This window comes from Pseudopipra pipra, chromosome 12 (genome assembly GCF_036250125.1).
Source record: "Pseudopipra pipra isolate bDixPip1 chromosome 12, bDixPip1.hap1, whole genome shotgun sequence".
Taxonomy (NCBI): domain Eukaryota; kingdom Metazoa; phylum Chordata; class Aves; order Passeriformes; family Pipridae; genus Pseudopipra; species Pseudopipra pipra.
The window spans coordinates 8,940,236-8,957,687 of record NC_087560.1 but is presented as its reverse complement, the minus strand read 5'-3'; the positions used below and the strand labels follow the sequence as shown (position 1 = coordinate 8,957,687).

The 17,452-nt window shown below is 40.2% G+C and overlaps 1 protein-coding gene across 5 annotated transcripts in view; it reads right to left on the bottom strand.

Moving 5' to 3' along the window:
- The window catches only part of MYO5A (myosin VA), a 97,653-nt gene that overhangs the window by 68,826 nt on the left and 11,375 nt on the right, over window positions 1-17,452 (bottom strand). For all 5 annotated transcript variants that reach the window (XM_064668759.1, XM_064668755.1, XM_064668756.1 and 2 more), the window contains exons 2-4: window positions 9,123-9,233; window positions 7,896-8,067; window positions 2,696-2,840 (exon numbers count right to left, since the gene is read on the bottom strand). In XM_064668759.1, coding sequence (XP_064524829.1) covers window positions 2,696-2,840; window positions 7,896-8,067; window positions 9,123-9,233 — 428 coding nt within the window. The remainder of the gene's footprint in view (window positions 1-2,695; window positions 2,841-7,895; window positions 8,068-9,122; window positions 9,234-17,452) is intronic.

Here is a 17,452-nt window from a genome sequence, read left to right as displayed (position 1 = left end):
CATGCATAAATGCAGATTAATGCCATATGAGTAGCTACCATGTGAATATTGAATCCACTTATTAAAGCATTAATAAAACAGTCACAGACAATCTGATTTTCATTTTTAAATAACCAGCTCCAGAAACGTAAAACTGCACACTTTTTTTCTTTAACGTCATAATTCAGAAGTAACAGGTGATTTGTTCAGAGGGTAGAAAGTACTGGTGAAGTTAAAGTACTGTCAGTCATAAAAGAATAACAAATTGTTTCTAACACGTAGTCACACAAAGGAATTAATTAAATAATGCAGAAGGACTATTTAAGATAATTTCCATGGTTATATAATTTCTCATCATTTGTTTCAAAAACGAACTTCTACCGCGTCTTATTTGTTGTTATTGAGGACAGAATTGCCAGAGGGTACAGTGAGAGCTGGAGAGTAGGCAGTTAAAACAAAAAGGAAAAACCACAGTGGAAACTCCAGCCAAAATCTCAGTCCCCCGAGTCCTTCCCTGAGAGCAGAGAATGCCAGTGATGGCAGACAGACATCTCCATTGCACAGGCTCCAGCTAACAGGCCACAGAACACAGGCAATGCAGCAACCTGAAATTTCAGCACCAGTGAGAGGTAAACCCCCTTCACACAGTGGTAGAGTCAGCCAGTGGAGAGAGATCCCTCTTCAACCTCTTACTTCCACTGGTTAATATTAAGAATGAAAATTCTGGGAATTTGGATGACATCCCTTACTGACATGGTCCCTGTACTGTGCCTCAGACATAAAAAAAAAGGCTAATAAATTATTTTGTAGAGCTTTTAGAAGGACTTGAGCAGCAAGCCTGTACAAAAGAGCAGTGATGAGCCATGATACAGATGTGCCTGTCATTACACACAGTTCTGCCTTTGTATTTCCGTACCAGATTGTATGCCTATTTTCTCAGCAAAAAGGAAGCAAAGCAAATATCTCTGCCACTCGACAGTGCAGATGTAGGGCTGTCCTGGTTTCAGCTGGAAGAGAGGTAATTTTCTTCCTGGTGGCTGGTGCAGTGCTGTGTTTTGGATTTAGTACGAGAATAATGTTGATAACACAGAGACATCTTGGTTGGTGCTGGGCAGTGCTTACCTGAAGTCCAGGACTTGTCAGATTCTCAAGCTCTGCCAGTGAGCAGGTGCACAGGAAGCTGAGAGGGAGCACAGCCGGGACAGCTGACCCGAACTGGCCAGAGGGATTTTCCATACGGGGGAAGGTCATGCCCAGTATATAAAGTGGGGGGAGTTGGCTGTGAGCAGCTGATGGCTGAGGGCTGCTGGGGGACACGCTGGGCATCGGTCAGCGGGTGGTGAGCGATTTTACTGTGCATCACTTCTTTTTCTTAGGTTTTATCCCTTTTTCTCTCTCTCCTTTTCATTATTATTGTTGTTGCTGTTGTTATTATTTTATATTATTTTACTTTATTTCAATTATTAACCTGCTCTTATCTCAAACCACGAGTTCCTCCTCCCCATCCCAGCGGGAGAGGGAGGGAGTAACCGAGTGGCTGTTTGGTACTTAAGTTGCTGGCTGCAGTTAAACCACAACAAGAGTATTTTTGAAACACTGGCTCTTTTGCATAAAATGCTGTACTGTATTGCACTGTTTTCTGCTGAAATTATCAATTATGTGGGTATTGTGAATCACTGTATTCAGATATACACCTGATTAACTTCACAGCCTAGGGAGCATTTTATTCATTCTAGTTCTTATGCAGATTCTTAAATGAACAGATAGCTAATTTCAAAGATGAAGATTTTATCGTTTTCAATCCATTCTCCCCTTGCCTCCCCCACCTGCAGTACAGCTTAAGGGTCATCACAATTAATCCAGAGATCTCCCTCTGTTTTACTTGATTAATTTAATCACAGGCTATATTGTCAACAAGGAAAACTATATCAATAGCTGGCAGCTATCCAGTGAGGATACCAGGGACCATCTTGTTAACCAAAGTCCACACAGTAGCCCAAAAGATCTTTATCCTAGAAATGAAATATTTCAAAAGCTCCCCAAACTGCAGGCTCTTGGGGTGAAGGGGAAGAAGTTTCTGATAACCACCGCCCTTGGGTGACAAGTTCATTTCATGCAACATCTGAAGAAATGAGGATTTCCTGCACAGCTGTTACAGTGTCCTTAGAGACTCAGTTTTCAGGCGCTCTGTGCCATCGTCCCTCTGCTCCCTCTTAATTCTAGTCAACAACAGCCACAGGCAGATTACGTAGCTGGGACATGACCAACACGACCAGGAGCCTATAATAGCGCTCATAAGCCGAGTGATTTCTTTTCTCTTGTCAGTATGACATATAAACACAAAACAGCCAAGAATCTGGCACTTTTCTCTTTAATAATCCACTGTTGATTAAAAAGTACCTCCTCATTTTGCTAATCAAAGTAAAACAACATAATCATATAAAGCACATGGCTAATTTTAGCCCTAAATACTGACGAGATCTGTGGTAATTCCTGTTAACTGTCAGTGGCCATGAACTCCACAGCACTTATAATGCTTTACTGTTCACTAACTTAGGCAATTTATCCTCTTGTGAAATGTACTAAAGCACTGGATAAAAGATGGATCTTGCAAAATATTTCACAAGCTATAAATTAAAGAGAAGGCCGTTGGCCAGCAACTTTGTTCTATTCCTTTCAGAAAAACAATGACTTAAAAGACTTGTGGTGTACAAACCTGGCCATCTGCTTGTATGCTTCCTCAGCCACTGCAAAGATATGTGGATCCATATCCCCCATATTTTGGCCACTGTATGCATTGATGATATCTTCACCATAGATAGGCAGCTGTTCATAAGGATTTATGGCCACTAAAACGATACCTACAGAGGAAATGAAACAAAAGGAATTAGTAATAGTTGTTTCAAAATAAATGCAACCAAAAATGGCTTTAACATCAACTATTGTTCAAACCTTTCTAAAAGTACTAACTAAAGAATAAGGATCTGATATTACTGACTTCAACAGATATTTATTGACTACAGTTTTGTGTGTAAAAAGTGTCACAAGAGTTTACCTCCTCTCTCCTTTGGTAAGCACATCAGGGACAACTTTTTACTTTTTCTCTGTATCTGCCTTTTCTAAAGCTAGCATGCACAAAACAAACAGATTGAGAATGTGTCAACTTGAAACACTGCCTGTTTGGTGCAGTAAACCAATGCATGTGCATTGTATTTCCCTGTGTTTTACTGTGAATTACAGATGAAAATGTGATTTGTGAATTATAATGACCTTGCTGACTGCCAGTTCGGGTATGTGATGTGTGTTAACCCTTCAGCTGTTGTACTGTGCCCAGGAATAACTCCTTTGGTTTTTGTGTCAAGCAACGAAGTAGAGACATGGTGTAATCTGCCAGTCAGGCAGGACAACCTCCTGCTCAAAGGGATCAGAAAATCCAAACAGTAGACACATTTCATAGGGCTAACACAGTGTGATAAAGTCATGTCAGGAAATTAGGTAATTACAGCTCTAGAAGGCTTCATAAAACATTTATCTTATACATCTGCGTGTGTAACTACTTACACCTTCCATTTTCTTCCATTTTCCATACCAATTTAACACATATCTGGCTTTGTTAACACCATTCATCATTACAGCACTTCTGAACTCATGCCATTATTTCACTCTCTCCACACAGGAAAACTTAAGTCTTACTCTGTACAAACTTCCTAGACACAAAGTGAGACCTCAAATGCTTTTGGGAACATTTTGTTTTTCATGAGAAATGAGAACTGCTCTGCCCACAGGGATAATCTGACAAAGATTCCTTACACATCTCTCCCCTGTAGCATGTACAATGGGTAGGGAACACTTATTTGCCCCGTGCAGGGGTGAAAACACTGATCACTGCCATGTGAGACCCAGCTGTGCTCTCCTCACATGGCAATTCCTCCTCACCTTGAGAGTGTGATAAGGGGGGAAAACAGAAACTCTAATTTTAACTGTAGACGTTTTAAAAATATAATTCCTTCTTACATATATGTTTTGGTGCCTAAAAGTGACGATGCAGGTGCAGATGGCTGCACAGTGACTACAGCAAGCCAGATACACATGCGCCTTGGACAAGCCATCCCCGAAGAACCTGCACCAGAAGCGTTTCCATAGCACTCAACTCGCTTCTAAATTTGCTCAGAAATTCAGCCTTACACGCACAGACTTCCTCAGTGCAGATCTCAGCTCTCTGCTCTGTGCAGATCACAGTGTTGTGATGTCTATCTAAGAAATTTTCCATCGAAAAACTGGGAGAAGGGAAATGAAAGCAGTCTGGCACTGCTGCTGGGAGCATTATCCCATTTTTAAATCCTGTCATGCATTTATATATCAAGCACAAGCCATAGCAAAAACATCATAAACAACAGAATACATTTCAGGAACAGATCTGAGAGATCTCAATCTATTTCCTCATATATATGGCAAGTTTAATGTCTCGACACACCCATGCAGGGAGAGGCTGTGTTTTTCCATCAGCCATGACTTCACTGAAATGACTCAGGAACTCCAGTGAAAAGTCTCTATAAACGTTTATGCCAAGTTCTAGTGCTGTAATGAAGACCCAGAAAATAAGAGGGGGGTTAGGGAGGGGAAGCAACCTCAGTACTAGAAGACTCGAGGAATATTTTCCATGTTGATGTTTAACATCTGCCCATTCTAACTGTGAAAAAGTAGTAAAAAATTAAGTACGGCTGCATCACCAAGCTGAGCCTCCCAGGCTTGCAAGTCTCATCCAAGAGACTTAAAAAAAAAAATCTGTGTGAGACTTCAGACAATTCCCTCCTGCTTTTGGCTATGCTGGCAAAAATAAACCCTTGAATTCGAAAAAAACAGCCCCGTGACAAGTCTCCATCATATAAAACATTTAACTTCAGTAGCAATCTGTAAAATCAACGAGTAACTACCATCTGGAAATAACCAAAACAAGTGAGTTAGGAATTATTTGCTTCCTGCAGAACTTTGAAATCAGTCTGTCTCACAGGGCTATAATCCAGATTAATTTACATATAACTTCTTTTTATCTCCACTAAATCATATTGCTATTTTAAGAAATATAGCCTTTTCTAAATCAGATTTATGTGTGTTTTTGTTTCTACAGTTACACTAAACTGAACTCTGGCTACTCTTTATGGAATTCCTCTTATATATAACCAAAGTAAGTGCATCTAGTTCTTTTATCTTGAACGTACTCACCCATCTGAGGCCATATTGGACATAAACATAAATAATTTATTAATTTAAATTAAAGTTCACTCTCCTGCACAGCAGGCAGTACTTTTTACTAATCTGAACTACCCAGCAGTATTCACTGAGTTCTCATCACAGCCATAGCAGTTTTTCCATGTAAGCAAATTTTCCTTTGTCACTTTTCAGCCTCCTTCATTAATTCCTCAGTTCATGTTCCCAATAGTAAAGCAAAGTTATAAATCACCTCTGAATTGCTGGTGAAAAGCTGTCTTGAAATTACAAAATCAGGTTTTCTGTTTAAAAGTTTGCATTACTTCAAGGTGAAATTTTGAAGAATTTAATATCAATTTGACATATTACACTAGGACAGCATGGTTGAATTCATTTTTAGGGCCTTGGACATCCATCCATCCATGCATTTCAGTTCTAGTTCTGCTGGTTGAGAATAATGTTACCCTGATTCTCTTGGTGGATTGAAGTGGTTTTAATTTCCTTTGGGCTACATCAGCTGTGTTAGCTGAAACCACCTTCACAGGGTATTTAAACTAACCTGGGTAATGTGTGAGTGAGATTAAGGAGGCAAATGCAGTCCCTCCTGCAGGCAGAGCTCTAAGGCAATAATCTTTGTAGAGGGGAAGTAACCTCTACTCACGCTGGAAACTGATGGAGAAGTTTGCAAGGTGGATGTCTGTGGCCAAAGGATCAGGTTTTTAAAGGCTGGCATGCCAACTCTATTTTCCTTAGTTTATAAGATAACATACACTTCCTACATCCCAAGAGAATAAATCCACAGCACACTGTTCCTCAGCAGGGCTGAACCTCCATCACAGCCTTCTCCTTGACCACCAGGAAGTCCCACCCCACTGGATCCACACGTTTCTGATAAACCCACATGTAGCTCCCAGAATCATTTGAGTCTTGCTTGGAAGCAAACCAGCTGACCAAGCTCCACCATCCCAGGCCCTCTGGCAGACCCATCCTTGAAGAGCTAAAGGCCTTCCAGCCCCATGAGAAATGACAAAACCAGCCAAAACCACCACTACAGCTGCACTGGGGAAAACATGAAACGTGCTGTTTTCACGTTTTCCCAAACACAGCGAAACACAACCAGCAGACAGCACATTCCTTTTGAAAGCCTTTCAAATGCTGCCAAACACAGAGCAGCCAGAACACAGCCTGGGCAGGCTGTCTGATGGGAGGGCTATGGTGGTGCTTAGCAGGCATGAGACCACCAAACTGAGACTGAAAACCCCTTACAAGCTCAGGCCATGAGACTCCAGTTGCACAAAAGCCCTTTCACAGAAGAGCTTTGCCGTGGGGGCACTAGGGAGAGAAACACAGATGATGTCTCCACTGGGGGAACTGAGGTGGTTTCCCAGGGCTGGGACCACAACACGCACACTCAGCAGGGGCTGCCCAGAGAGGCTATGGTGTATCTCCAGCCATCACTGATGATACTCCAATACTCTGATACTTTGACTGGTCCAAGCCCTGAGCAACCTGATCTGGTCAGACCTGTTTTAAGCAGGGAGCTTCACTGAAGACTTCCAGAGGTCTCCTCCAACCTAAATTATTCTGCGCTCTGACTGCATGATGGGATGAGATGTGGTATGAGTCATCTCCCACTCCTACAGGAGTGAAGTCTGGCTGCAAGTAGGGGGTGGCAAAGTCTGATCCAGTCCTCTGTGATCTGGCCACTGCTGAGAGCAGGACTGGGAACAGATGCACTCTGCCGAGAATCTGCAGATTAGGAACAGCCGGAGTGAGCAAAATGCAGCAGGATGTTAATGCCTGCAGTCTGTCTGTCACAACATGTTTAACGTGCTGCTTGTCATAGCTCTCCATACCCCTCACCACGGGTGGAGCTGTAACAGATGTCAGAAGTACAGATAAACTACAGAAATATTTAAAAAAATTACAAAGTTTAGGTATACTGAAAGGTTATATTAAAAGCCAGCAATGTGTTTTGTCTAAACACTGAGATTTAAAAGAAACATATGCACACAGAGAAAAAAATCTCACAAGCATCAAGTCTAGATTTTGAGAGGCTAAACCACCTCACAGTGCTTTAAAATAGACCACTCAGTTACAATTTTGCACTTATGATAAAAGTGATCATTAAAGTAACTTTTCCCCATTCTGGCCATCTGAAAGTACCACAGGCAATTAAAAGTTTGGGTAACCTCTACTGTGAGTCAAATAGTACTTTTAAAACCAGGATTGATTGTAACTGTGATAGGACAAGCACTGCCTCAGGAACTGTTACCTTCCAACAGATATCTTCCAACAGAGATGGAGGAACAGAGGTTATAGCTGGGCAACAAATTCACCAACCACCAAGGCATCATCTATCTGCACCCTGTGAGGCCCCTCCTCCAGCCCATGCTGACCTAAGCAAGCCTAAGGGGAACACCAACCAGACAGGAATCCTACTGGCAAGCTAAAATTGCTGAATATACATTTTACAAACAGAGTCCCTTGGGAAGCTAGAGGAACACACAGTGAAGTCAGTTTTCTCTGAACCTTAATACACTCTCAAGCCTACATGACCACAAACATGGGGGTTTTCCTAAGAACAGCCCAACATGCACTATCATTAAATGATTTTAAGTTAAAGGCAGATATATCAACAAACTACTCTCCTCTTCCTGTCTAGGGCATTCCCTGTAAAGATGATGGTATGAAAAGACAGTACTTGCCACAATAGGTATAGATGAGCTTAGAGTCTATAAATCGAACTTTGAGGTTGTGCAGAACGGCAGGTTCGTGGAGATAACTGAGCGCCGTGAGGTCATTTTCACCAACAAGTATGTCAGGGTTTCGCAAGGGAGGGAGTTCCTTTGTCTTCGGATCTAGGCAATATTCTAGGTCCTGAAAATCAATTGGAGACACTTGCTGAAAGAGCTGCTATTTCCGTTTCTAGTTCAGTCCCTCCAGCCGTTCTTCCCAGCAAAACATGCCCAAGTTACAAAAACACAACGCAAGATTTAAATTATCTGGTGATTTGATTAAGCTATTCTTTCTCAAAAAATGTCACTTAAAATTTTCTCAAAGGGTTTTCTACATGTACAATGTGCAACTGCATAGAGATGCCATCTTTCTAAACTATTACTTAAGCAAACCCCATGCTTTTGCTGACATACCTTTTTATTAAATAAACCAAAATACACTGTATCATAAATCTGACCAGTTTTCCCCTATTATTTTCCTCTTGAGCAGAACAGGCAGGGGAAGCAGACTCCCACCAACCTATAGCCAGCTTCATACACACTAACACAACACAAGAACACTGGCAGAACGCCGTGAAGAATGCAAAAATGGAAAAAAATGCTACTTACAGTTTTTGCAGATATAAATTAATCTCTAACACAGATGTTTTAACTGCATCTGTCTCTAGGTCTAAAATCACTTTATTTACCTGCTACTGCCATGACAAAATCCAACTAGAAGGATGTGAGCTTCTTGTAGACATGTCACCATTTCTCAACACGGCACAGAGCATCATTTTTGCAATGCCCTTAATCCTTGCCCTTTTTATCTTTATTCATTTTCTGATGGTTATGCTCCACCTAAAAGTCACTGTTCCTTCTCTGCACCAGTGTTCTCCTAGCAACACTGCTCTCCCTGGAATATCAAACCAGGGTTATAGCTTTGATGGCATAAGTAGAAAAAGGTGATGTGATTGAACATAAGAGAGTGGATAGAAGCAACTATTTTTAAATTTACTTTAAAAATAAGGCAAAATTGATTTCTGTAACTGAACGGTAAAATTTAGCACACCAAAAGGCTACAGGAAGTGAGTGGACAAGACTAATTGCACACACCTAAAACCAGACATATTTTGACAGGAGAGCTTCCTGCATTAGGTGCATCAGTCTCTGGTTGAGAACAAGAACAATCAACCTACGAACAACACACAGACCTACCTTGCCTTCTTCAAGTCGAAGTTGGAGGACTTTATCTCCAGGTTTATAATCTTTGAGAAGTTCTGCTGACTTCCAGACCTCCTCTGGATCAGGGATCCAAACCCTGGCATACTGCAATACAACAATAACAGCAAAAGATCAGTGAGTTTTTGTTGCACTGTAGTTAAATCATCAATATACAGGACACTAAAACTGGGTTTTTTTGTTTTTTAAATACATGTTTAACAGACAGATTCTTAAGCAAGAAAAGTTAATTAGTACATCTGAGGTGAATAAGTTGTTCTATTGATAAAAGGCTACACAAGCTTCATTTTATTGCCTACACAGAGAGAAAAATGCATTTTCCATGCAGAAGGTGTTCCAAGATACACATTCAATGCTGACAATCTACAAAGAAGAAAAAAATCAGTGTTTTCAGAGAGATTTAAAGCTCTTTCCTTTGTAGTTACAAATAGAGCAAGCTTAAAATGGTTTATATCCAGGATGCCAAAAGAAAATAACTGAAAATATTTGGTTGAAAAAGCCTCCAAACAGTAGAAAAAACACCACAGCAAACAAGATTCCCATTAATGGCCATTTTCAATGAAACTTTATTCATAAAAGTAACCCAGTACAAACATATGACTTGTTTTCAAAAACAGAAAGAATATTCATATTTTTGAATGAGTGAAGATATAATGGTTATCTCATATTCAAGAATGAATTAAAGGTGTATGGAAACCATCCAGTTACTTATACAGTTGCATGTACATGCAAAACCACACAAATGAAAACAGCTCTTGAGTAACACAAGGAAAAGGCTGTGACACTTTTAATGTATTAAAGCTTCTGAACTTAAATGCCTAGAGAGCACTGAGATCACCCCACACCCACCACCTTTGCAAACAAAACAGGTTCTTGGCTTTAGAGGTATAGTCATTCTCACCTCATTGCAAAACATTCTCAACCCATTAAATTATTTCAAAATAACTACATTGTATTTGTCAAAGCACGGCATTTCATGGCAGAGAAAACTGCATTTGGTCATACAGCTTCACCACCTAATCTTACACAATTTATTTTTGTATGGCATCCTCTGCCTCAAAGAATGCTGAAGTTTTTTTTTTTCCCCTCTTATTAACCCAGTTTTCCCACTACTGAAAATTACAAACTGTTTTTTTCTGTTAGGGATTTTCTGCAAGATTGCATGCCAAACTTCATATTGCTTTCTTGCTGCAAGGCAGGACACGACAAAATGTGTTGCTTTTACCCTTAACAACCCAACACAAAACGTGTTGCTTTCACCCTTAACACATGGCAGCCTTTAAAGCAGTGCTGCTGAAAGCTCCCCAACTCCTGAGAAGCTTAAGCCACACATAAATCAATTCTCTCTACTGAGACAGATAATGAACTAAGTAAATAAAAATTCACTTTCATTGTTCCCATTACACAATATGTCACGCTCCCACACCTGCTCTTTCTTCATCATCTTCATTGGATGTTAATGACAGCCCTAAGAATGTACTTTATACAAATACAAGAAACTTTTCTCCTTGTCGTAAACTTGTGGTTGTGTGGCTTATTTTTTTCTTTGAGCTTTATTAGTTTCATACCTATTTGTTAGTGTTTTCAGTACAAAAGTGCCACATTACTTCAGTATTTACATACACTTTTCCTCACTCCCCAAAATATTGACAAATTATTTCAAAAATGAAAGATACCCCAAAACAATTCTTCAGTACATGCTGCTGCCATTCACAGAGCACTGTATATGACAACAACGGAGGAAAGCAGCAGCAGAAGCCATGATTTGGGCACTTGGATTGGTTGTTTTCAGCCCTGTATCCACAATTCACAAGGTAAGAAACCTTGTTTGAGCTGAAACGAAGGTGTGTGCTAACAAGTGTATGTGCAATGCAAGTACAAACCCACAGGAACTACAGAACAGTTCCAAAACAATTAACCAGCACTTGATGACAGAGATGCAGTATTCGAGTGCTTAGGAGGAATGTTTTCTTTCCTTTCTGCTTGGTTTTTAAACAAAGGATTCCCTATAAAACTTCATAAATCATAAACTCATGATTTCATATAATAATAATTATTTCAATTCACAATTTTGTATCATAATTTCAAATCATAAAATCAGTATTTCATAAACTCCATACATCCAAACATACCACAATGTACCTGCTCAGAGAACTCTCTATTACTAAAAAAAGATCCAAAACACAACAAAACAAAATCCTAAAAATCGAAACCCTGCCAGAAATCAGGGAAGTTTTTTTAGTTTAACACAAAGATGCTACAGCATCAGACACAGCTGAAGACTGAATGCATACCACACTTTGACCAGGTTCTACTCCCAAGCTGTAGCAGAAATTTCCCCATCCCCAACATTTCTGATGGGATATTCCTTCCAAGGAATTAACAGAAAGCAAAGCAAATGTAACACAAAAAGAGGAAAGCATTTAATTGCTGTCTAGCAAAACAGATCAGCAGGCTGGTTTCCTCTAGGCTACACAAAGAAACGTTTCCTGATGTGAAAAAGGAGCAGCCTGTAAGACACAAATGCTGTTTAACTTGAGGCAGCAAATGCTGCATAGCAGTTTCTAACTATGTGATCTGTGGCACCATGAAACAGGCACCTTTAATTTATTCAGCTGAAACTGTACATTTTCTACTGTCTAGAGAAGGGAAAGAGAAAGCAGAAAACAGATCACCATAGAAACTGGGTTACTACAGACAGCTGAACCTTCCACATGACATAACCCTACAGATATTAAAGTCATCCTATGAGCACTAGGCTGTAGCTTTTCATCTCTAGCATCAGTGCCTAGCCTTAAATCCCTGCCAAAGAAAACACCTGGTAAAAAGAACGGGTGGGAGGAAAGAGAGAGTTGTTCCTAATTACAAGCACTGAGTCATTTCACAACATTTTCACCTCGTTAATTTAGCAGAATGATTAGCAAAATCAGATTTTCATGCTATCTTTTATATAATCAGTTGACACTAAAATCCCATTGCTGCCTAGCCTGTAGTGGGATTCAACCCTATGGAGTTAAACAAAGCACCACCACTGGTGGAAACAGGACCAAGGGCCTCTCTTAGGAAATATCTTACTCTGGTATCTGCTATTCATCCCTCTTTATTTACTAGTATATAAAACCATGTTTATGACAACGTTAAAATAAGACTAAAATAAGACAAACTTCTAGAGGCACTGACACAAATCAGCCTTCTAAAAAGGAAGTTCTAGTCTAAAAATTACAATAATGTCTAAAATTCTAGCACTGAAATGACAAAAGTTACAGCAAGAATCAAATGAACTTTAGTGTAATCGTGCCTGATTATGATCCATGAATACATTACTATTTATGGTAGTTCAAGGCAAATTTTGAATAAAACTTCTGATAGGGGAGATACAAGTATGATTTACTCAAGGAAAGGCAGTGAAATGAAACTTTATGTAAGTATTGCTACCTTTCATGTCAGCCCAAGCTTACCAGTAGTGTCACTTGCACTTTATATTTCAGTATTGGTTTGGCTCAAATAAATTTAGCTTTGCTATCCAGATAATAATGTTGTCCTTTCTCTGTGAGTGTGATTCTGGCTCACCACTGATGACTTCTTCCTCTCCTCACTGGAAATGTAGGACTGAAAGAGGCATGGGAAGGACATGCAGCACATCCTTCCACCCTACGACAAAGGCATATTTCCAGCCCAGCATTCAAAGGACCATTCCTTAATCTAAAATAGTTTAAAAGTCAGAGTGAAAATATTAAGGGTAAACAGATGAGATGCCCTTGAATTCAGAAGGAAAACAAATAATTAAATGCATAGTGACAGGACTATTTCAAATCTCAGTTTCCTGCCTAGACACTCTTCCAACCTCATCCAATTAATGTAAAAAAACCCAATATTTCCAAAATCCCATGGAAGTGTGGAGCACCATACATTGTCCAAGGAAGGACAAGTGGGCTGCTGAAAGCCAACAGTTTATTGATATCTACAGAAAGACTCTAAAAGAGTTCACAGCAGAGAAGAAACAGAAGTTTTCATGTTTTACTGGTGGGTCAGAAGATTGGCTGGATTATTACAATTTTATATAATAAGAAAACATAATAGGAAAACACAGCATTCTGTCATACCTCATGATTTCTTCTTAGATCACATGAAGAAATCAGCAGACTATAATAATTATCTATCAAATGAGACCATATGACTCACAAAGCCTCTCTTCTGAGATATTAACCTCTTGAAGTACTAATTGACATTGCTGACAGAACGGAATTAGCAATGCAAGCAGCTCAGCAGTCACTTCAGCAGTCAAATAGTTTTCTACTTCCCTTGCATCATCACAGACACAGAAGGAGGAGATATAGCTATGTTTCCAGCTTAACTGCTCTTTGGGTAAGAGCTGAAAGAGTTCATGAAATGATCAACATTCTAGAATGAAAAAGGAAATTTCAGCTCACAGAAAATTGTCCCTGGTTTCTCAGTGAGATCTACCCATACAAATGAAATTGTACACTTTTCACTCCAGCAGAGATCATCTCTTTTTTTATTTACAGACAGCCTCAATAACCACAGTCTTTCACCATGAAAAAAATACAAGGGACATTGCCCCCTTTGCTTTCAAGAATGACCTTGGTTTTGGGTAGGAATAAAGCAGTTCATTCATGTCTGGATCAAAGAGATACCGGATCAAAGAGATCAATTCTGGCAGCAGGAGCTGAAGGAGCCAATGGAACAGCAACAGCTGGTGAAAGTCAAAGCCAAATTTCACCAAAATCATTCAGTGTGAATCTGTTGCTGACTGAACATGGCCACCTGGACAGAGCTGGCTGCATTATTAAGCTGGTAAAAGAAAAGTATCTCTGCCATTAAGTCATAACAACAAAACAGAGCACAAAGTCGTCAGAGTTGACAGGCTTGCTCTGACCACACAATCTGATGCTATTAGAATAATTTCCTTTCAGCTTCATAGTTTCCCCTATGCCTGGTTCACAGTGCCACTGCCAAGGATGACAATACTGAGCCTGGAAATACCTGAAACAGCAAAGTTTAGCTTTTATAGTATCAAAATAAGCAGATGGACAGCCAGGTGAGTAACAGTCAAACACAAGTCATAACTTGATCAACCTGGATCTCCTACAAAGGGATCATGATCACTCACACAGGAGGTGAGAGGAAGTCCTGCTTCTTCCACTGCTGAAATCACTAAAATTTGTGCCATCCTGTGACACATGGGCAGTCCCAAGGACACACTGCACCCCTGTTAACAAAGTGGCTGCACTCTGCAAAGACACACAGGACTCTACTCCCCTTTCATAAAAATGCCGGGTGACCAGGGAGGACTGGAAAGCAGAGCATCTTCATGACAAGTGGGCTGCTTCAAAACCTCTGACCAACCCATCTCAATTCTTCTTATGGCCCGAGGGAAACAGAATCATTAATATTTGGAAAAAAATCCAAGAAGAAATTATCGATTTTCTTAAAGGTAATAGCACTCTTTGGGCATGGAGTGCATTTTCTGTCTTGTTGCTCAGCAACAGCCATTTATAGACCTTTTGTACAGTTTAAGGCCTGATATTTGGAAAGCATTAATTTAAAAAGACATTCAAGCATGATATATAGGTGGGGAAATGTAAGTGACAATTTGTATTAATGTTTTAACTGAGAAACAATCTCACACAGTTAGTCCACCTAATAGGAAGATCAAAAGCTTGGTGTTATTCTGTCTCATGGGAATTCCCTGACCAGCCAAACAGCATCCAGGGGACAGCAGTGACCCAGGCTCCGAGCTACCCCCTAAGACACCACCACTGTGAGTTTGCATACCACTGGCACTGGGTTTGCAAATTTGGGTCACAGCACCCGCAGTGCTCATGGTTAGGCAGGTAAGGCACTGCATCCTTCACCACGCACGAGGAAACTCCTTGAATCACAGCTCATTGAAAAAAAAAATCTGTTGTACTTGAGCACTTCATCTACCCTATAAATATCCACTACATTTGAATCATAAAGACATAAAAAGCTTTTTTTCCCCCCCTCCTTTCTTTCCTTCTTTTAAGCATTTTCATAAGGCATTCTTTGTATTTAGGGCCTGGGGACTTGCAGCAACAAAAGCAACTTGTATGTCATTTGCCAAACATCCCTTGAATGTACAAGGTACAGTCAAAAACTACCAGCATCCCACACGGAATCACTGCAGCAAGATCTGCATCTTCAGCCACTGGAAAAATGTCCATTGACTTACATCTACCTGAAACTTCACCTTACTTCGAATTGATGCAAAAAACCCTAAATCCCAAACACAGGATATCTATACACACGCAGACAAATTTGATCACCAAACAGAAATGTATATTTTTATATTTCTTTAAATATTGCAATTACTAGCAACCTTTGCACTGAAACTCAGAGAAAATTGTCACCCAGCAAACCTACACACTGGGCCTGAGATCCAGGCCAAAAAACTCAGTGTTTTGCTTTAAACTATCAAATCTATCAAAGAACAGTTATATTCCAAGGTTGTAATTGATACGATTTTCATAAGAAACATTTTTAAGGAGCTAAAACACATGAAATGTTTAAAAGTTGTGAATTTACTTCATCTTTAAAAACATTGCTTTCTACATTTTATGTTGATTGTACTTGACCTTCTCTTCAAAATGTCACACAGAGGGAGACAGATGTGGTTTATAATCAGCTGTTATTAACCCAGACAATACTTTAGCTATCAAAATACTGCCCATTCACCCCCCTAAGCTGCTGCATACGAGAACAGCACTTGTTAGCTCCTGTTGTATTTCACAGATCCCCTTTCACGGGCTCTTCTCCACCCTCCCCAAGCAGCCACAGCCAGCGGCCACGGTTACATCTTGCACTCCGTGACTTACTCAGCACATGATGCCAGCAGCACTCGCAGCTGAAACCACTGGGCAGGGGTGGGAAGCCACCACCCACTGCCTGGGCACACCATGAATTTGCCTACCTGATGCTTCTGACAGGGCTCAGTCAAGGCTGTGTACGATCAATGACAGAAAAAGGAAACATTTCACGAAGTGGCCTGGCCAGTCTGTTACAAGGGAAGCGCAGCCACGTCTTTCCCCACATCCCTGCCACCATTACGAGGACAAGGACTGATGCTCCTGCACCACTGACCTGTGGCTGCCCACCTGCCCCATCTGCCCACAGGACTCCTCATATTCCACCAATCATCAGGAAACCTGAAGCGTAATAACCCACCATAAACCCTCAGTGAAACAGCAGTGCTGCTGTCTTACCTCCTGCACTGTGCTATTCTCATTTAATTCAGTAAACTCCTCAAAAAAAAAAAGTTCTTTTAAAGTAAACAGGATTAAAAAAAAATATTCACAGAAATATCAACGCTGAAGAAAATTTTGTGTTTGAAACAGTTTTGGTTTCTAGACCTATCAAAGGAATGAACACAGCTCTGCAAGATCTTTGAAAAATAAGGCAATTACAGCTACACCAAACCCACCAATGTCTTGGTCACTGCTTGAGACACAAACCAGCTGAATAACCACAATAAGATCTGCAAAAACATTGAGCAGCAGTGTGACGCCTACCCCAGACAGAGTGACAGGAAAATATTCTGACTCATGTAAAACTTCATTTGGGGTCATATCCACAGAGAGAGGCATCTGCTGTACTGCATTTCGATCCATACCACCAAAAGGAAGGCTAAAGCCGAATTACATGCTATGATTTCAAAAAGAAGTTAATTGTAAGTCTTCCTTAAAACTCAAAATTCATCCAACCTGAAAAACATGTTACAAGAGTTGTGGAAGAGTGCCCACAAAAATTTAAGGGCAAATGAAAAAACTGCAGTTCCCCTGAATATTAAGCTAATGAGACACGTTGCACCAAAGAAAGATTATTAGGAAAAGGATACATGATTTCATGTTTGTGTGCTTACAGTGAATGCCAACAGTATATTACGAAAAGTCTCCAATTTAAAAATTTTTAAAAAGTCTATACTTAAGGAATACACACACACACAAAAATACTCAATTCATTAAATTCATGGGGGCCCAAATTTAAGATTCAAGAACACAAACACTTTCAAGGGCAATTGAAACAAAAGGAAACACTGAGATGATGTAAGTCATAACACAGACTTCACAGCATAATTACCTAAATGCATAAATAAGTATTATTTCCAGACCCTGGTACAAATTCAGTCCAGACCCTCATGTTCCTTACATATTTTTCAGGGCACAGCCCTGGTTTTGCTCGTGGGTGGAACAGGCCCATAGCTCTGGCTGCAGCTGGGAGTCCATCCTGGGCTCACACACACACAAGGAGGAAGCGCTCTCTTTAGT